The sequence below is a fragment of the Apiospora hydei genome, assembly GCF_038363865.1.
Source record: "Apiospora hydei strain CBS 114990 chromosome Unknown utg000004l_segment0_segment0, whole genome shotgun sequence".
NCBI classification, from domain to species: Eukaryota; Fungi; Ascomycota; class Sordariomycetes; order Amphisphaeriales; family Apiosporaceae; genus Apiospora; species Apiospora hydei.
In genome coordinates this window covers 6,008,639-6,028,641 of record NW_027117363.1, presented here as the reverse complement: position 1 = coordinate 6,028,641, position 20,003 = coordinate 6,008,639, and the positions used below count along the sequence as shown (strand labels likewise).

The 20,003-nt window shown below is 55.1% G+C and overlaps 7 protein-coding genes across 7 annotated transcripts; 5 read left to right on the top strand and 2 right to left on the bottom strand.

The window, feature by feature from the left end:
* Positions 1-4,042: 4,042 nt before the first annotated feature.
* PG997_004420 (ornithine-oxo-acid transaminase) lies at positions 4,043-5,600 on the bottom strand (the record flags this gene model as incomplete). Its single annotated transcript, XM_066808735.1, has 3 exons — positions 4,043-4,182; positions 4,334-5,051; positions 5,106-5,600. The coding sequence occupies 3 exons, from the start codon at positions 5,598-5,600 to the stop codon at positions 4,043-4,045; spliced, it is 1,353 nt and encodes a 450-aa protein (XP_066672353.1).
* Positions 5,601-6,896: 1,296 nt separating this feature from the next.
* Positions 6,897-9,048, top strand: PG997_004419 (uncharacterized protein; the record flags this gene model as incomplete). Its single annotated transcript, XM_066808734.1, has 7 exons — positions 6,897-7,163; positions 7,230-7,460; positions 7,518-7,726; positions 7,766-7,936; positions 7,992-8,366; positions 8,390-8,865; positions 8,927-9,048. 7 exons carry the CDS (start codon positions 6,897-6,899, stop codon positions 9,046-9,048), a joined length of 1,851 nt encoding a protein of 616 aa, XP_066672352.1.
* A 751-nt stretch (positions 9,049-9,799) lies between these two features.
* On the top strand, positions 9,800-11,899 carry PG997_004418 (translocation SEC63; the record flags this gene model as incomplete). Its single annotated transcript, XM_066808733.1, has 1 exon — positions 9,800-11,899. The coding sequence occupies one exon, from the start codon at positions 9,800-9,802 to the stop codon at positions 11,897-11,899; it is 2,100 nt and encodes a 699-aa protein (XP_066672351.1).
* Positions 11,900-12,520: 621 nt separating this feature from the next.
* On the bottom strand, positions 12,521-14,520 carry PG997_004417 (uncharacterized protein; the record flags this gene model as incomplete). The annotated part of the gene is made up of 3 exons (XM_066808732.1): positions 12,521-13,659; positions 13,717-14,077; positions 14,170-14,520. The coding sequence occupies 3 exons, from the start codon at positions 14,518-14,520 to the stop codon at positions 12,521-12,523; spliced, it is 1,851 nt and encodes a 616-aa protein (XP_066672350.1).
* A 975-nt stretch (positions 14,521-15,495) lies between these two features.
* On the top strand, positions 15,496-16,320 carry PG997_004416 (uncharacterized protein; the record flags this gene model as incomplete). Its single annotated transcript, XM_066808731.1, has 2 exons — positions 15,496-15,588; positions 15,652-16,320. 2 exons carry the CDS (start codon positions 15,496-15,498, stop codon positions 16,318-16,320), a joined length of 762 nt encoding a protein of 253 aa, XP_066672349.1.
* A 413-nt stretch (positions 16,321-16,733) lies between these two features.
* PG997_004415 (uncharacterized protein) lies at positions 16,734-17,588 on the top strand (the record flags this gene model as incomplete). The annotated part of the gene is made up of 2 exons (XM_066808730.1): positions 16,734-16,871; positions 16,971-17,588. The coding sequence occupies 2 exons, from the start codon at positions 16,734-16,736 to the stop codon at positions 17,586-17,588; spliced, it is 756 nt and encodes a 251-aa protein (XP_066672348.1).
* A 374-nt stretch (positions 17,589-17,962) lies between these two features.
* On the top strand, positions 17,963-19,899 carry PG997_004414 (uncharacterized protein; the record flags this gene model as incomplete). The annotated part of the gene is made up of 4 exons (XM_066808729.1): positions 17,963-18,158; positions 18,188-18,277; positions 18,474-19,052; positions 19,175-19,899. 4 exons carry the CDS (start codon positions 17,963-17,965, stop codon positions 19,897-19,899), a joined length of 1,590 nt encoding a protein of 529 aa, XP_066672347.1.
* Between the last annotated feature and the right edge of the window lie 104 nt (positions 19,900-20,003).

Here is a 20,003-nt window from a genome sequence, read left to right as displayed (position 1 = left end):
GGCCGATAGCCATCCGAATATCGATACGACGAATGACTCGGGATGACACAAATTGCAGCGAGGAAACTCTAATCAGAAAAACCAGGTAACTTGTAATTGCCTCTAATAACAGGTAACCGGGAGTGTCTACTTGCATACATGCATGTATGCACTTGGGAAAAGCGATACAGCATCGGCGCGAGCAGGCACCTGGCTTGCGCAGCTGGGTGCATTTACTACCTATCGCATACCAACGCAGACGTGGTACCTAACGGACAATTCTATTGTGGTCCGGAACTAGCCACAGGAGAGATTCTACACTAACCAATGGAGATGTTTCGACTTTAGGACTTAAGGAGAGAGAGGCCGTGGTCTTTGTTGGGGGGTTGGATTGCCTACGACCGGCAATTTATGCTGGAAATCGATAGCCGGCGGAAGACAGGTCATGGCATCCATTGCCATGGGCGGTTACTGGGCAGCTGGGGTCGTTGGTTTGGGGTTTATGCCGATCAAATCGAGTCCTATTCAGGAAGTGGGCCATCGCTTTAGAAGGGAGAAAAGAAGGGTCTATTGCAGTCTAGTCCCCATTGGACACTCGCTCTATCATGGAGGGTACATGGCAACTCTCAGGAAAACAGGCTGGCAATTGATTGGAATGAATGTTGGCAGGAGGTGCTTACCTCTCAGGCTCCCGTCGGCAGAATACCTACTTACTTGATGGCATGGCCCAGGTTGGCTTTCATGAGTAACCTGTGCAGCTACCTACTAAGTACCTAGCTTTCGGGGCACTCGACAAATGCTGAGCAGGCAGCCAGTCACGGCATGAATATCGGGGCCTGTTGGATTCATGGGCTGACAGAGGAGGATGATGCTATGCCTCATGCGCCGTGAATGGCTCCAGGTGATGTATGCCTCGTGACACCTCCATTCGATAAGGGAGACGACCTGGGAAAACGGCTGATGCAATAATGCTGCCAGTCAACCCCCCAATCAGCCCCAACGCTCAGCAGTCCCCAGTCAGTCGTCCTCCGCCGATAACGTCCACGTCCACGTCGTTGCGTCTGCGTCGTCCGCTAAAGAAAATGTGGACTGCCTAGGCCAGGTAGCGGCAGCAGCAGCTGGTTGTGTTGGTTGGGTGTGCATTGATAAGGTACTTACTTGGCTGGGCTGTACTGCATGCTAGGACAACTAGAGATCTGCTTATCGGCCCCTACTACTACTGATGCGTGAGGGATGTCCCCATCGCCAACTCCACTCTGAGAGAGTTTTGGGTACACCACCTGGAAGCCCAGATCTGATACTGATACAGACCTACAGTCAGTTGGTTACACGTGTACCCTGCAGCACTCTGGACATTGATCCCAATCGGGATTGCGTATTCTCTTTTGTTCTCCGCCGCGTTCTGGACCAAGCCGTTCCGATGGGGAGTATTGTTTTAGAGCTTGCCCGGTTCATCCCATACCGAGGCAGAGATAGATACCCCATGTTTCTACACTTTTGGAATTGCCATTGTCGCTGGGACTTTGGTCAAGTCCAACGCATGCAGAGGAGCCGGGTTCGATAAGCGAACCGGGCCACCTGCATATGCTCAAGTATCAATGCTGGTGTCTCGGCGAAACTCGCGTGTCAGTACATGCCTAGGTCGGATAGTAGTGGCAGAACTATAATTCCAGAAGCCGTCATGAGATACGATAGTTCGTTCATTAGGGGGCCTACCTGATTAGGCACGGCTACTGTGGGCGAGGGGGTTATGGGCCGTATGGCGCATGTACATACCAGTAGGAGCAGATAATCCAATCTAATCGTGGGAGAACCCAGGGGTCTTTGCAAGGCCGGTGTCGGTCAAGGCCGTTGTCGGTCCAATAAAGCACGGCTCACGCCTGGCTGTTTGCATACCAAACGGTTGATTTGTTTGTTTGTCAAACGAGAGCAATGCCGCTGGGCTTGGCCTTATGGCTTGCCCTGGCATACCACCACTTCTTGTTATGCAAACATGGACAGGGCCCGCCTGAGCTTTGTCATTCTTTTCCCCCAAGGTGCTACATGATGGTCTACCTTACTTATTTCCAAGTCCTACAAGGTAGACAGCCGTTACTCAACGCAAGTGGGCAAGGTGCTAAGGTTCAGAGGCGAGGTCAGGAGTCTGCCTACCCGGGCACCCAGTGTCTAACGTCCCAGGTTAGTGAGGAGAATCGTGATCATCATTCTTCAATCACCATGCCGCTCTTCGACCCAAACGAGATAGGTCGGGTAGCACTGTGGCACCAGTCAGTTGGTGTGTCGTGTGCGTCGTCGTATCGCATCAATCAATCCGTTCCCCAGCTTTTACTTATCTCTGCCCCTTTTCCCCCACGATCGGTCTTCGTTGCCCTCCTTGCTTTGCCCTATCCGAGCGCCCGAGAGCCAGGCCAAGACATTGATTGCCATCGGCTAGCCATTGTGTGTCTCAACGCTATTGGAATACCGCCTATACCAGCGCAGCTTAGCAGGCATGTATTGCCAGCACACAACCACATGCCCACCCAACTCAACTAATTACCAACCACTTGGCCTGCATTGGATAGGTTTATGTAGCTATACATACATACGGGAGAGAGGCATGGGTAGGCCAGGGAAAAACATGGTGTATGTAGCATGCAGGGTCACAACGGATCCCTCCCGGCCACATCCACAACAACAACCACATCCGCCCAGTCCTAGGCTTCTCCTACCTACCCAATTGAGTATTCCGCGGGCATTGGCCCCATCCAGAAACGCACTGCAGATCTACTGCTACTCGAACCCCGAACTTCACGCATCGCGGATGAGGAACTAGGTAGTGACTGCCCCTTCAAAGCCCGGCTACATGCAGCCTGTTTCGCAGTTGGTTCGTCATCAGGCAACAGCAGCCTCGTTGGCTTTCGAGCCTCTGCAGTGTCGAGGTAGGTACGAAAGTCAAAAAGTGCCCCATGGACGACGACGTCGTGATGGTAGTATCTTCCAAGCTTGTGGCCGTACCCCCCATTTCAGACATCGATCGCTGCCATTACGAAACAATGACAATGCCCGTTTCCGGGAGCAGGGTCTGGATTCCACGAAGAGGCTGAATCCAGGGTCTTACCTGTGTATCTTCACGGCACGAGGGCGGACAACGACTGGTCACCTCGAATTAGACCTCTGCCGTCCACCTTTGTTGCAGACGGACAAAGACGCTATAGTAGGCAGACCATTGGGGAAAATGTGCCCCACAAACAACCCGCAGTATACGAAACATTGAATTGCCGTAGGACCTGGATGCAATTCGGGGTGGAAGATACTTGACTACATGTATGTAGGTGGTTGCTGTTGTTGTTGTTTAGCTCCGTACCTACGTTTGGCCCATCAAACCCCGGTCCGGTGCTGCTGCAGCCTATGTACACGCTATAGTGGCAGAAACTCCACGTCGTAATGTTTCATATGCGAGGCCACCGTCGGGCGACACAGGTGCATGAAGCAATGCAGCCACCCTGCTTGCAGAGACCCGCGACAAGTCAAGGCGTACATACAGCTTGCACTGCAGGAAGCCACGCAACTGAGGTACGGCCTAATCAGGCGTATGCATTCACGAATCATTCACTCAAGGCTGCCTTCATCAGTGATCCAGCACATTACAATCCACGGCCAATTCTTTTTGGAAATTCGAGCTCCGGTGTATTGATAGTGTGGTGTAGTAGTATCCATCTACGATGGGCCAATTCGTCACTGTAGGTATATGAGGCCATTCTAAAACTCTTCCAGCATCCTCACATGTGATGCAGTACGCCGCTTCCCCGGGCCGTATCTACGTCCTTCACAAAATTATATCATATTGTGACGGCAAACATGCCTTGATAGGTTGCTGTACTAGGCAGAAAGATGCATGGTGGAGTGCGTCAACCCGACCAGGCATCAGCTAATTCGTATGGAAATTTACTTGGCCATTGGCCAGCTTTGTCGGCATCTGGAGGTAGGTCGTGGGTCATATTTGCCAGCCACATTGACCTACCACGTAGGAGGTACCAGACCATCATTAGCTCATAGAGGATGGTCGGATAAGTGAACAGTATCAGTTTTCCAACCCCACGTGAACTTCCTCATGCTTAGTCATTTTGGGGAGCTCCTGCAGAGCCTCGCCGATTATGTCTATCGCTTTTTGCAGCTGCGTCTCCGAGATGACCAATGGCGGCGCGAACCGGATAATGTTGCCTATACGCACCCGCATATTAGTACCCATAGAACTGGTAGAGTTGACACATGCTTCCTCGGCTCTGCCTAATTCGCACCTCGAGGCAGCAGCATGCGAAGAATAGGAGCGGCTGGGTTCAAGTAAAAGTAAATATTACACAGGACAACTTACCATGGGTAGGCTTGGCAAGGAGCCCCTTGTCCTTGAGCAGAAGGCACAGGTCCCACGCCGAGTGGCCGTTGGTCTTCGACTCATCAATGACCACGGCATTCAGTAAGCCTTTTCCACGGATGGTCTTGACAACCGGTGACTTGAAAGCGGCCAAGCTTTCACGGAAGACATTGCCGAGTTTCTCGGCCTTCTCTGTGAGTTGCTCCTCTTCCATAATCTCCAAGGCGCGGATAGAGACGGCGCAGCCGAGAGGGTTACCGCCGTACGTAGAGCCGTGTGTTCCTGCCTCAACCACCAGCATGATATCTTTGCTGCTGAGAACGCAGCTTACGGGGTACATGCCGCCAGAGATGGCCTTGCCCAGAGTCACCATGTCAGGCTTGATACCAGCCCATTCAGAGCACAGCATCCGCCCTGTTCGACCGATACCGGTCTGGATTTCGTCACAAATCAGCAGAACATTATGCTTCTTGCAGAGTTCCTGAACCTTGCTCAGGTAGTGGGCATCAGGCACAACAACTCCGGCCTCGCCCTGTATGGGCTCGACAATGAACGCGGCTGTTTCTTTCCCGTGCGCCTCGAGAGCCTCCTCGAGGTCCTGGACATTGTTGTATCGGATGGCTTTGCCTGTTGAAGGGCAGATTGCACCGACGTTAGGTATGTAGGGTCCGTAGTTGTCTTTTGATTCGGGGTCGGTGGATAGCGTGACGGCTGTCATCTGCGGCAAAGATCAGAGAACATGTCGAGGGTACTTATGCATTGGGCTACCTACCGTGCGACCATGGAAGTTCTCTTCGACGCCGAAGACCAGGGCCTTGTCCTGCGGGACTCCCTTGACCTTATAGGCCCATTTGCGGGCAATCTTGATGGCGGTTTCGACAGCTTCGGCACCCGTGTTCATGGGAAGAACCATGTCGTAGCCAAACATCTGCTGGACCTTCTCGGCCCATTTCGGGAACACATCATTGTGGAAGGCACGGGAGCTCAAGGTGAGCCGGCCTGCCTGTTCAGTGAGGGCCTTGACAAGCTCAGGATGGCAGTGGCCCTGGTTTACAGCGCTGTAGGCGGACAAGAAGTCGATGTAGTGTTTGCCTTCTGGGTCCCAAACGTCGACGCCGGAAGCTTTGGCAAAGACCACCGGCAGAGGGTGGTAGTTGTGGGCGGCGAACTTGTGTTCAGCGTCAATCGCACTCTTGGTAGAAGAGGCGTGGTATCTGGAGGAGGCGGCAGAACCATTGGTTCCGGAGCCGTTCGCATGAGGAGCCATGGTTGCTGATGGCTTCGAGGAGCGGTCAGGCCAGATTGAAGGAGAAGCAGCTAGTTGGTCCGTGGCAAGGTGGTTCACCTGGTTCGCAACAAGAGAGTCGATTGCGGGAAGCAGTCGATGGATGCCAGCACAAGAGAAATGTCGGTCAGGACGAGACGATGCTTTGCTTTGCTTTCGGTGGAAAGGAGACGAAAGAAGATGTGGTCAGATGATAGCGAAAGAATTGAAGGAAACTTGGGGCCAGGAGTTCATTGGGCGGCTTTATGTAATAATAACGACAGGCAATGAAGCGGCCGAGGATGTGGAATCGCAATGCTGCTGCCACTAAACCCCTAAGTGCAAGTGGAAGCGGCTGCAGGCAAAGAATGACAGGACAGGTAAGAGGTGAGGTCGGCGGGATACATGTAGTATGTCACATGGCCTCTGCCATTACCACATCGATACTTCACGTACCAAGACATTGCGCTGCAGGGTGCCGACGCAAAGCGGCCAGGCACTCATGTTGAGCGACATATTCCCAACGGCAGCACAGAGTGCTACAGAACAGCTCTGGCCATGCGCAACCGGCATGGCGATTGCTTCTCAATGTCAATCCAAGTACTGCAAGTAGGTTTGAGGCGAAAGGACCCCTCCAGCTCCAAACGACATCATTCTCGAGCCCCTCTGCCCCTCCACTCGGTGTTCAGCTAGGTCCATCGGCAGGCGAAGGACGTGAAAAAAAAAAAGCATCCAGCATGTAACGCTGAACCAACCAGGGCTCGGACATTCTTAAGCGAACCTCAAGCTCTGTCAAGGCTGCCACTCATCTCATTACATAACAGGAGGCTTTGCCGCTTGCCAGCTGGAGTCATGGCAATGTGGAACGAAGCTAATGATAGTTGCCGAGCGCCGAGTCAATGAGCGCCGAGCGGTAATGCTCTCCCCGGCTTTGTAGCAGCATAAGAAACAAACATATTCGCGACAACTCAGAGGACCTAATAAAGCACTTAACGTGCCCAGAGTATGCTCCCCCAGAATGTATGTACATCAAATCGGTATGATCCATGAACCCTTCGCTACTGTCCACCTAACCAATCTGAACGGCGCCAGAATCCCTGCGAGATTGCAAGATTCAAACGCATGGCGATAACTCGATTCAGGTTCTCCCGAACCGGTTAGCCCTTCTGCCATGGGTGGGTCAACAGCATCAGTATCAAAACGTCGAAGCCAGTCAATCGCCAAGCCAGGTTATCGTTATGTTGATATATTGACTCTGCTGTCGAGAACATTACTCACTCCATCACACCAACCACAGCGATGACAGCCTCTGAGGATTCGTCCGCCGGCGTAGCTGGCGCGACTCAAGCCTCGCCAAAGGACGTCGCATCAGCGAGCACAGCCCGTCCAGTGGCGGAGAGTAGGCGAGCACAGCAGGTTCGAGATGCACTTCCAATGCTGTTTGGCTTTCGGCTCCTCAATGCGCTCTGTCTGCGCACCTTCTTCCAGCCCGATGAATACTTCCAAGCATTGGAGCCGGCATGGAGGATTGCTTTCGGAGCGGACAGTGGGCCATGGATGACCTGGGTGGGTTTTCCTGACGATGGTCTGGGATAGAAAGAGAGAGAGGCCTTTTGGCTAACAGCTGCTCAGGAATGGCAATACAACTTGCGCTCTTCTCTCCATCCGGGGCTGTTCTCGCTGGTCTACACCCTCATTGCTAGCTACATGTCTTCAATGCGTCTATCTCCTCACTACACGGGTATCGCCTTGGTTGCAGCCCCCAAGGTCATACAGGCCGGAATCGCAGCATTGACCGACTGGTATGCATGGAGACTTGCCGAGAAGCTGTATGGTGGAAACAGTGCAGCCGCGTGGTCGGTTGTACGTGACCCCTTGCAATGGCGGTTCGAAAGATAGAGTGCTGATACATATCCATAGCTTTTGATGGGCATTGCCAACCCCTGGGTTTGGTATGTTTCAACAAGAACGTTCTCCAATACCCTAGAGGCTGCCTTGACGATTGCGGCACTTTACTACTTTCCCTGGGATCTTCTAGGTGTCGAGAAGAAGGTCAAGGAGAAGGATAGGCCTGCAGCGCTTGGAGCTACAGGAGCTGTCAATAGGCAAGCCACAACTTCTACAATGATGTGCTACACTTAGAAACTAACTTATGAACCATTATACAGTCTTCGCCTGTCGATAGCTTTTGCTGCCTTGGCGGTAATCCTCAGACCTACAAACCTACTCATTTGGGCTGCTATCGGCCTGGTGGTGTTGACGGGATTTACAGCAGAGGGAGAATCACCACTGGACACGCGGACTTGTTTGGTTATCATTAGAGAAGTATTTCTTTGCGGGTACGAACATGAAGTTTAATTGCTGTCAAAATTGGGTATACTGATTCCTCACTAGGTCTCTGGTTCTGGGGCTATCCTTGGTTGCCGACTACCAACTATATGGCGAATGGACGTTTCCACCGTTCAACTTCCTCTACTTCAATCTCGGCCAAGCGCTGGCCGTCTTCTATGGACAGAATGATGGCCATTATTATCTGTCTCAAGGTATACCGCTGTCATTCACAACGATCGCCCCATTTGCCGTGATGGGCATGTTCAATGCTGCCTCGGAGAGCTTCTCGGGTTCCCTGATGACCAAGAACACACGGAAAGCATTGGGCTTCACGTCTACGGCCATGATCTCGGCTCTTTCTTTGATATCCCATAAGGAAGTACGGTTCCTTTACCCCCTTGTGCCCGTACTTCACGTCCTCGCGGCTCCGCATATTACGTCATTCTTCACTGCCATCACAGCGGGGGGATCCCGTCGTCGTCCGGCCCCGTCGGCATCAAAAGGAAAGGACTACTTGTAGCCGGTCTGTTCATCAACCTCATCATTGGTTCATATCTATCTTACTTCCATGGTGCTGCTCCAATCCAGGTTATGGATTACCTCCGAGGGGAGTTCGAGCGGCTGCACCCGGACAATGCAACTTTGGCCGAGCCCTATGGAAAGCACAACACCACATCCGAGCCACTCGAGCTATTCGCTCTGTTCCTGACGCCCTGCCACACCACACCATGGCGCTCACACCTCGTATACCCGGCTCTCCGGGCACGCGAGCTGACCTGTGAGCCACCGCTGCACACGGAGCCGGGGACACCAGAAAGACAGGCTTACATAGACGAAGGCTGGCGTTTTGAGAGGGACAAGATAGGCTTCATGAGCATGGAGCTTTGGCCTTCCGAAGGAGGTGAGGAAATACCGAGATATATCATCGGATTCGAGGGTATTGAAGATGCTCTGATGGAATACTTCGGATCTAATGGGCTAGGGGGCCAACAAGGGAGTAACACTCACAAAGACGTGGGCGCAATGGAACGGACTGTTTACCGACGACGACAGGAAGGCAGGCGAACTTCGGGTCTGGGACACCAACACGTACGGTGGTGCTACAACTGGGCCAGCTTAGGAGGGGAGGATTACGATAGAATCCACAAAGTGTCCATGTACATGTATATACTATTATGTCTGCCTAGGTATGCATAGCCAAGGGTTATTCCTTGTACAGTCCGGCTTGGAAACAGCTAGGTACCATATAGATTCGGCATGGATCCCCCGAATTTGAATGTGTACCGACCTAACAGAGTAAACTATCAAGTGACACCCGTTGAATGCATACCTACCTACTAAGAAGTAGGTATGTTGTCGACGACCAGAGCAACATCCATTGATACGTGTATGCAGTAAGCTTATCGATAGGGCGGGCGGGGATACTCACTGTACCTGCCTGCTGTCCATGCGGCGTGCAGTGCAACTGAGCACTTGAGGCGACCTAGCCTCTAAGCCTCTGGAAGCTGCTAGAGAAAGGTACCTAAGCTGGAGTACTTATTATTAGCACCTCCACGCGCCACTCGGCCGGCCGAACCTTGGCTAGTGCTGAGTGGTAGGTAGGTAGGTACATAGACTCTTGGAGCCAGCTTGCCGTTTTTTTGAATGGACACGATTCAACATTTGATTTGGACCTTTTGGAGCGAGAAAAGAGCCACCCGTGACTGGACTGACTGCCCGTATAAACCATTTGATTTGCGACAACTTTTCATCTGGCCACAACCTCGCAAGCAATAGTCCAGCAGGACTGGGCCTTTACTACGACTTCGCACAGCAACCCCCAACCAACCCCCCCATTGCATGCACTGCAAAGTTGCTAAAAGTCGCCCATCATGTCGTCCGACTACAGCTACGACGACGGACAGTTCTATCCTTTCTTCATCTTCACGCTGTCCACCGTCATCACCTTGCCACTCACCTACAGCCTGCTCCGGCCCTCGACAGATGCCGATGCCCTCGCCCCGCGCATCAAGACCGACTACAAGCCCGATCACCATGACATTATCCAGTCCCAGCGCGCCGCCCTCAAGCGCAAGCAGCGCAAGGTCAAGCGCTTCATCGCCGCCCTCATCGGCTGGGCTGTCATGGGCTTTATGCTCTACCTCATCGTCACTACCCAGCGCACCGTGGCGGAGAAATGGAACCCCTACGACATTCTCGGCATCTCCGAAAGCTTGAACGAGAAGCAGATCAAGTCCTGGTACAAGAAACTGTCCCTCAAGTTCCACCCTGACAAGATTAGGCCCGACCCAGCCAAGAATGAGACTATCGAGTCCCTGTCGAACAAATGGGTCGAGCTCACCAAGGCTTACCAGGCCCTGACCGACGAGGAGGTGCGGAACAACTGGATGATGTACGGAAACCCCGACGGCAAGCAAGGCTTCAGCATCAGCATTGCCCTGCCTAGCTTCATCGTTGCTGAAGGCAACGGCAAGTATGTCGTGCTTGTCTACGCGCTTCTTCTCGGCGTGCTCCTGCCCTATCTCGTCGGTTCCTGGTGGTATGGAACCCAACGCATGTCGAAAGAGGGCATCTTGATCGAGAGTGCCAACACTCTGTTCCGAGAGTACTCCGACGACGTTGACGAGGGTGCCATTGTCGCTGCGCTAAGTGCTGGCAAGGAGTATGAAACGCAATTCAAGGGCAACAAGAGTGAATCCGGTCTCTCCAAAATCGAGTCCAAGGTAGCACAAGAGGGCATTGCTGGCGGTCTTTCCGGAAAAGAGAAGGAGAAGCTGGATGATATCGACAACGGTCTTCGAAGAAAGGTCCTGGGGCTTCTTTGGGCTTATCTTGGCCGCGTGGACCTCGAAGACAAGACCCTGAATGCCGCAAAGTTTGCCGTCACCCCCATCGCGCAAGCTCTGAACAACTCGTTCAATGCTATCGCCCTCGCATACGGCAACACGGCACCGATCCTCGCCTCCTATTTTACTGGCCAAAGACTGATCCAAGCCATTCCCCCGCAAGCCTCACCTCTCTACCAATTACCCCATATCACTCCCGCTGTTGTCAAAGCTATCGAGGGAGAGTCCAAAGTACCCCTTACTGTGCAGCAGTTTATGGGTCAGCCTGACGCTGAGCGACGCCGCCTAGCCGTCGGGAAGGGCCTCCTTACCGAGGACCAGTATCAAGATGTTGTCACTGTCGCGCATCAACTTCCTTATCTGCGGGTAGAAAAAGCCTTCTTCAAGGTCACGGGCGAGCGGGTCATCATTCCATCATCTTTGGTGAGCTTGGTGGTCAAGGGACGATTCGTGCCCCCTGGAAGCGAGAATGTCCCCGTCGTCAAGGAAGCCGATCTCGAGGATCCTGATCCCGTCGAAGGTGAACTTGTCAAGGCCACTGACGATTCCGATCGTGTGCTACCTCCTCTTACGTTCGCGCCCTATTACGCCCGAAGCCACTCACCACGTTGGCACGTATTCCTCACCGACAGCAAACAAGGCAAGATGGCTGTCCCCCCGTTCACATTCGCCACGTTTGATAAGCCCATCTTCAAGGCCGATGGTACCCCGACATTCGAGATGCAAACATTGAAGGCTCAATTCGCCGCGCCCCCTGGCCCTGGCCACTACACTTTTGTCATGCACGTGGTCTGTGATAGCTACGTTGGTTTCGATGCGAAGATGGAGGTCACTCTAGTAGTCGAGGACGCCAGCAGAGCTGACGCTATGGCCGCCGAGGATGAGATCAGCGAACCGGATGAAGGTAAGAAATTTGGTGACTACTATCATGCCGAGTCGGATACTAACAGAACAACAGATTCACTCGCAGGTCAAATGAATGCGCTCAAGGGCGGCAGTGTGCCTGGAACCACCAAGTCAAAGAAGCGAGCAGACGACTCTTCGGAGGAAGAAGAGAGCGGAACTGAGGAGGAAGTGGATGACACAAGCGAAACCAACACGGACACCGAGGATGAGGGCTCATGAGGGCTCTGTATACTAGATTCTAGGCTGCATATAAGAACGGCGTCGGTGGCGTTTCTTAACTGGATGTATCCCCAGTTCTTTACCGGCTTCTTGTTGTAGTGCCTCCCTGGGAGGGATGTTTGGCACTCTGAAGGTGGTAAAGATTAAAATAAAATCTTATAGTTCTTTTCTACCATCTAAACATGTTATTGCTGAGATGAGTATGGTACGTGTTTGTCACCCCAAAATGCCAAAGGCGACGTGAAAACGTAGCTATTCTCTCTGTGCTCCGCCCAGCGAAAGGAGAATATGCCACTGAGATGAAAGCCGACCTCAACTACCACCACGAATGATATGCTATTTAATGTCTTGAAAGTACCAACAGAAGGAATGCATCTGGACGTATGCATATGTATACACATATATATATATACATACATGTTAAACTGAGTCGAGCCCCTATCTACGGAGCCCATACCAATCCCATCCCAGCCTCCGTTTGCTAAACCAATGCTATTAAACCCATCACCCCTCAGGCCCCTTTACTTCATTCTGCGGGCCCTTTATCGCTATCAAAAACCGACTCGTCCGTATTTTATTCCTACAAGACTTTCTTCAGCCCGTTCTATCGCTCCCCCTTGATTAACACACCCTGACCCCGCAAACCTCGACCCCCTTCCCCTCGACGTACGCCCGGCGACCAAAGTAAACCGCCAACGTTTGCCGCACAAACTCGACGTCGCTCGCGCTCCATATGTCGAGACCCATGGCCCGGAGCGCGTCGATGCTGATTCTTATACCGCGGCCCGCCTCTCCGTCACCACCGCCCGGTCCCAGGAGCACATCCTCTTCCTCCTCCTCCTCGTCGATGCCATCATCCATCATGATATTACTCTCGGCGTCGGAGCAGTCGCTGTGGTCCTCGACGAGGTCTGCCAGTTTGGTGAGGATGGTAGACGTCAGCCGGTGGAAGTAGGCGATGATGGCCAGCTCCACCCCGGCCTCCTCGGGCGGTAGCGGCGCAGAGGTGGCTGTGGTCGAAAGGCGCCGTGGCTGGCTGTTTCCTCCCATCGAATTACTGAACGGCGTCGCCGTCAAGTCGGCGGAGCGCGGTAGGTTCATGCTCATATACATGGACGGCGAATACATGTCGGCCAGCAGGCCTGCATCGTGGGCCAACTCCTCAGCCTCGTTCGATCGCGCCTGTTCGCCGGCTGAGGCCCACCACATGAAACCGTTATAGGCCAAGGCCGCCCAAGTCTGCGGCTCGACGATCTTGTCCGTCTCGTCCACGAGGGGGTCGTCGCTCGCTCTGAGCGGCGTGTTTGGGGGCCGCGAGGTTGTTGAGGACGCCCCGGGGCTGCCGGCGCCGCCCACGCTGCTGCTGCGCGCCTCTAGCCGCGACAGGGCGTTCTTGAGGGAGCGGAACCGGCGGAGGTCGCGCTGCGTGGCCTTAACCACGGTGCCACGGGGACACTCGACCGTCGGCCATACGTGTTCCTGGGCGTGTGCCGCATGGGGCAGCGGCGTGGTGATGAGCATGTCCCATAAAGTATCCTTCATGGCCAGGATACTGTCCGTAGTGCAAGCAATCCAGCCAGCTTCCGTGTCCGGGGGAACATCTAGTTCTTCCTGGGCTTTGGGCTTGGCCGTGTCAATCAGAAAGGGTATGTCATGGACTCCGACTGTGAATAGTGGCCTGAGCCGGTGGGGAGGGCAATCAGGCGAGAGAAGCTCGTAAGTCGAGAGGGGAATATTAGACAAGATGGATATATCATACACTATACTTGGCGTCAGAAACTGCTCTCTTCTTAAATCATAACGGTATGAAAACTTACCGAAGTTATTGACTTCTTGTACGGGTGCATGGCACGAAATTAAAATGCGCTTCCGTAGTAACGCAGCACGGTGTATGGGGAAGATCAGGGGCCCAAAGGTGTCGAGTAGCTTCTTCAAGCTCCACGCCGGGTGGAAGTTGGACAGCTTGTGCTCCGGCTGCAGCAGCGCGGCTCCGTCCGAGGCAGAGCGGCTCCTAGGATGCGCCCGTTTCGGTGTCCTGGGCTGCTGCAGCTGCGGTGTCTGCGTGGCAGCGCCATCAGCCGGTTCCTCAGCCGTATCGGCAGCGGCAGCATTCTGCTGCTTGTGGGAGCTATCGTCGCGGGCCTGGTGCTTCTCCCAGTATTGCTCCAGCAGCTGCGTCTGCTTGGCGTCGTCAGCCAGCTGGGACGCCATATGTTTGAGCCCTTCGGCGTGCTTCCATGCGCGTCCCAGCCGGCCATAGCTCAGAGGACCAGCACTCCGACGGCGAGCATGCGGGCGTTTCGCGCCTCGCTGTCTTCGCAGGGCGCGTTGACGAATGCGCTCAGGCCGGCAAAATCGCCATGGACGAAGTAGATCAGGTCGTCGGTCACGGTGTGCAGGCCCGAGGGGAGCGACTTGTACTCGACGACGCCCTCGAGCTCGACGTGGGGCCTCGCGGCCTTCCAGGAAATGGTGTAGCCGGCCTTGACGTCGAAGTCGATGAGGAAGAGGGCCGAGATGGAGGGCAGGTCGGCCCAGGCGGCGGCGGAGGTAGAGGTGGCCGGCGACCGTGGAGGGAGTCGGACATGCAGCTCCGGCTGGCCCCGTCGGGTCGCGGCCATGGTGTCGGTCGGTGGCTTCTTTCTTCTTTGGACTTGCGATAGGGAGAGGAGGGGCGCGTGTCTAGTGGGAGTGGCGCATCATCGACTAGATGACGACAAGGCACGTTTCAGTCACGCTCAGCCGCTTGTCGTGCGTGTTGTCAATCTGGGCGAATTGGGGGACGCAGCGAAACCAATGAAGCTGGTTGATGGATTAGCGAGCGAGGGGGTTAGACAATCGAGTATGGGTGCAATCTGTAATCTGAATCTGTAACTAGCATAAGGTAACGTACAGTAGATTGATTGATATCTGGGCTGATTGATCTCAATTGGTACGGACTCGGCGTTAGCGGATCGGGCCCCAGCAAGGCCGGTGGAGAAAGTACATGTATGTACATTGTACCGAGGGGTCGCGGTAGTGGAGGAATATCTTGCATGTGTCGAGAATATCTTGTCGAGAATATATATCGAGGATATCTGTCTACCGACTTCATTTCTTTCACAGTAACGTCTCTAAGCACCGCTGATGTTGACTGCGCGGTGACGCCAGTCCCAGGCGCATCAATGGCAATGTCCTCGCTCCACCGATAGAATCTTAGGCGCAAGACCCCCGATACTACGGGCTTACATTTAGATACACTTTCCTGTCAGGGCGACCAAGCAGGCAAGGCTTTGCAGGATGTCGGCTCTCTACAACGGTGAATAACGGTGTATAACGGTGTAAGTTGGTTGGCTACAGGAGCACCCACTCCGCCCGTCTCAGAGCACTCGGCGGGGTTATGGGTATCGTCATGACATCAGAGACAACGAACTTTGTGTCACAGCAAATGCTGTTTAGAAAACAACGACGTAACAGTCTTCGGTTATTGAAACCCCAATCCTCCAGCATACGATTCACCTGGCCAGCTTGCTCATCACCAGACAAGATAAGAAAGAAAAAGAAAAAGAAGACGCCTTAGACACCGGCCGGCGACGACAACCGAGTCATATCATATCATGGCCAGTAGCAGCATGGCGCCAGCAGATGTCCCTGGGACCGAAGTCCCAGCAGGCGATGTTGCCCTCGAAACCGGTGCTGGATTCATTCAGGTACTTTCCTCGACTCCCCTCGGCCTCTGCCTCGCAGCGGCAGTGTCCTGACAACCCGTCTAGGATTTCAAACCGGTGAAGCAAATCTGTGCCCATCTCAATGCCTTTCACACCTACGCCGATGAGCCTGGCCGTTACGTCGAGGCCAACCATTACTGCTCACATTTGACATCAGGTAATCGATTGGCTGAATGCTCCCTACCCTTCCCCTACCCCGTCATCTCATTTACTGACCTATGCTCTCAAGATGTGCGCCAATGCATCCTTTACGATGGCCCTGGACCAGACGCCAAACTCATCGGCATCGAGTACATGGTGACGCCCAAGGTCTACGAGACGCTGCCGGCCGAGGAGCGCAAGCTCTGGCACTCGCACGTCTTCGAGGTGCGCTCGGGCATGCTCATCATGCCGGGCCCGACGGCACCCGGCGCGCAGCAGGTCTGGGAGGCGGCCGAGACGGCCGAGATGAAGGAGGTCGTCCACCTCTACGGCAAGGTCTACCACCTGTGGCAGACGGACCGCGGCGACGCCCTGCCGCTGGGCGAGCCGAAGCTGATGACCAGCTTCACCGAGGCCGGCCAATTCGACTTCGACAAGGTCGTCGGGGACCGCGATCGGCGCTTCGGCGTGGACTACAAGCGGAAGCGCGACATCAGGAAGGAGGCGGTGCCCGAGCCCAAGATCCACGAGGATGCCGACCATGCTTGGAAGCAGCGAAGGAACTCGATGTAAAGAAGTGAAGGCTCTTTGGCCTTGCACTTAGTCAGCCATTGATACCCCCTAGTATTAAGTATGCATATGCAAGCACATGCTGCCATGGCTAGAATGGCATCTCATGCGTGAGATGGAGAAGCCTGCTGTGTGATTGGTGAAGCGGAGGGCTCGTTTCGTGAGGCGAGGTGCACCAAGATTGCTGCTATGATCGGGCGGAGAAAATCGACCGAGATAGAGTAAAGTACTTACGCAACCCCGGGTTGGAGAGTATCCCAAACCCACCCGCATTGTTCTCTGCATCCCATTGGTTTTCGAATCTCTAAAATCCCTTTGTAGATCTGGTGCCATTCTCCAACGCCTCAGTGTGCATCTCACATGCTTGATAACTGATCCCCAGCATCAATACCACGGAAACAATCCATCACAAGATCATGGAAGCAGAGCTGGCCGAGTTGAAGCAGCAAATCGCTGTCCTGACAAAGGAACTCTCACGTGTCTCAGACGAAGCCGAAGTTCGGAAGACGCACTTCAAATATGGCTACTACCTCGACAAGTGTCTCTATAACGAGGTTTGTGCTCGTTTCCTCGCTGCCACCCTCCTGGCGTTGCCTGCAAGAGAGCCAAGGATAGCACGAGAATGACAGCTGACCCTCGTCCACACCATAAAGGTGGTCGACATGTACGCAGACCACCCAGATGCCTACGTCGAGTTCCTCGGCGGTCGCTACCGGGGCAAGGAGGGTATCAAGCGCCTCTACCAGGGCCGGTTCCAGCAGGGCTTCGTCGCCGGGCGCAACGGGCCCGTCCGGGGCTTCCTTCTGGACCACCTGATGCTGCAGGACATCATCGACGTGGACCGGACGGGGACGCACGCGTGGTGCCGGATGCGGGCCCTGATGCAGGCCGGCACGCACAAGTCCATTGCCGAGACTCACCCTCGGGGCGCCGTACAGTGGTGGGAAGGCGGGCTTTACGAAAACGAGTACCTGAAAGAGGACGGCGCGTGGAAGCTGTTCCGCTACCGCTACTTCCCCTTCTGGCACGCCGACTTCGCCACGGGCTGGCAGCAGACGCGCGAGAACTACATCCCCTGGCCCACCAAGACGTATCCCGAGGACCCCTTCGGCCCCGACGAGCTCGTTGACCAGAAGATGCTCTGGCCCGACACGCGCGTCGTGCCCTTCCACTACCCGCACCCCGTCACGGGCGAGCGCGCCAGCGAGGACGACCTCAGGGCGCCGCCGTACGGCCAGGAGGCGGGCACGGGCGACCCCCTCTGTCCTTGACTCTGCCGGAGGGTCAGGTGCGTCCAGGCGCGGGGTCGAGAGATGAGCCTAAGATCCTGCCAGATCTGGTGCAGAATTAATCCAGCCTATGGGGTGGACGGGCTCTATACGAACACGGCCTTTAATGCAGGTGGAATGCTACTTACCCCGAGTCTGAATGCGGCAGTCCCAATTCGCTGCTAAATCTATCACCGAGACGAACAGAGTACGCGCAGCTGGAGAAGGGGAGGAGCCGTTGGAGATGCAAGTGTCGACATTCACTTCCGTCCAAGACTGAGCAGGGAAGAGAAACAATCTTTGTAATCCGTAGAACCATAGCCGTTGCCTGTCGACTCGAATTCAAGTGCGCAATCAGCATACATTCCGTCCTAGCAATGGCTCACATCCACGCTCTAGAGCCGCAAGTGGCCAACTCGCACTACGTGAACGGTCGGCTCAATAGCGACACGTCCAAATTCCCAGACACGGAGGTCTTCAGGGGTATGAACAAGCCCTCGCGGTTTGAAGGGGACATCTTCGATCTCGAAGTCACGGGCGAAATCCCCAAAGAGATCAATGGGACCTTCTACCGTATCCAACCAGACCACCGGTTCCCCCAGTCTTTGAAGACGACATCCATTTCAACGGCGACGGCAGCGTGACTGCCATCCGAATTGAGAACGGCCATGCCGACTTCAAGCAGCGCTACGGTAAGCCTCGGCCTCTTAGTCCTTTTTCATGAACGCGGGCGGATATCGAAAAGGGGGTGAAAGGATTGACCCCCCATTTTGAACCATTTTCTTCTACACATGTATCTATGGTACGATTATTCCCTCAGATAAAGTGATCAAATTCTAAAGCTCCATCTGTCCCTCCCCAGTACGAACGGACCGTTACAATGCCGAGACCGCCGCGCGCGGCGCGCCCTGTTTGGACGGTATCGGAACCCCTTCACGGACAACGAGAGCGTGCGGGGCGTGATCCGGACGGCGGCCAACACCAACGTCACGTTCTGGCGCGGGGTGCTGCTGGCGAGCAAGGAGGACGGCCCGCCGTTTGCGCTGGACCCGGCGACGCTCGCGACGCTGGGCCGGTACGACTTCGAGGGCCAGATCGCGTCGCCGACCTTCACGGCGCACCCCAAGTTCGACCCGGACACGGGCGACATGGTCTGCTTCGCATACGAGGCGGGCGGCGACGGCGCCGACTGCGCGGCCGACGTGGCGGTCTGGACCGTCGGGGCCCAGGACGGCCGGGTGCGCGAGGAGGTCTGGTTCCGCGCTCCCTTCGCCGGCATGATCCACGACTGCGGCGTCTCGGCCAACTACGTCGTCCTCCCGCTCACACCGCTCAAGATGTCGCTCGAGCGCCTCAAGCGCGGCGGCAGCAAGTTCGCCTGGGATCCCGACGAGGACCAATGGTATGGGCTGGTGCCGCGGCGGGGCGCCAGGGCCGAGGATGTGAAGTGGTTCCGAGCGGATAATGGTATGGTATTTGCCTGTTTCTATCATAAAACTCCCCTATTCATGAGCCCCCACAGAAAACCAGACTCAGAAAGAAAGGGGAGAAACAAAATGGTAATCACTAGCTAATAATGGTATATGCAGGATTCCACGGGCACATAGCCGGATGCTACGAGAACGGCGAGGGGAAAGTGGTATTGGACCTCACCGTCGCCGACGGCAACGTCTTCTTCTTCTTCCCGCCCGAGGGCGAGCCGGACTCGTCGGGCGTGAAGCAGCGCAACCGGCTGAGCAGCCCGACGTGCCGGTGGCTCTTCGACCCGGCGGCGCCCTCGGGCACGCGCGTGGCGCCGGCGCTGACGTGGCCGACCAACGGCGAGTTCTCGCGCATCGACGACCGCGTCGTCACCAAGAAGTACCGGCACTTCTGGCAGGCGCGCATCGACCCGGCGCGGCCGTACGACTTTGCCCGGTGCGGCCCGCCGGCAGGCGGCCTGTTCAACTGCCTGGGCCACTACACGTGGGGTGACGCCGGCGACGCCGAGGGCGCCATCGGGCAGGAAGACGTCTACTTCGCGGGTCCTGCGTCGACGTTCCAGGAGCCCAGCTTCATCCCCCGGGACGGCGGCGGCGAGGGCGACGGGTACCTGATCGCCCTCCTCAACCATCTCGACGTGCTGCGGAACGACGTGGTGATTTTCGACGCCCAGAACCTCGCGGCCGGGCCCCTGGCTACTCTCCATCTGCCGCTGAAGCTGAAGCTGGGATTTCATGGAAACTTTGTTGATCAGAGAGAAATCGAAGCTTGGCATAAACGCCGGGAAGAGGAACTGGGGCCTGTCAAGGTGGCCACTGAGCCCTTGCCATAGCAGCAAGCGATGAACTCTGAATGATACCAGCGCAACGTACAACACTCTTCCAATACCCAATAGATGGCTACAATCCGTCAGGGGACAATCATACAAGCTCTAAC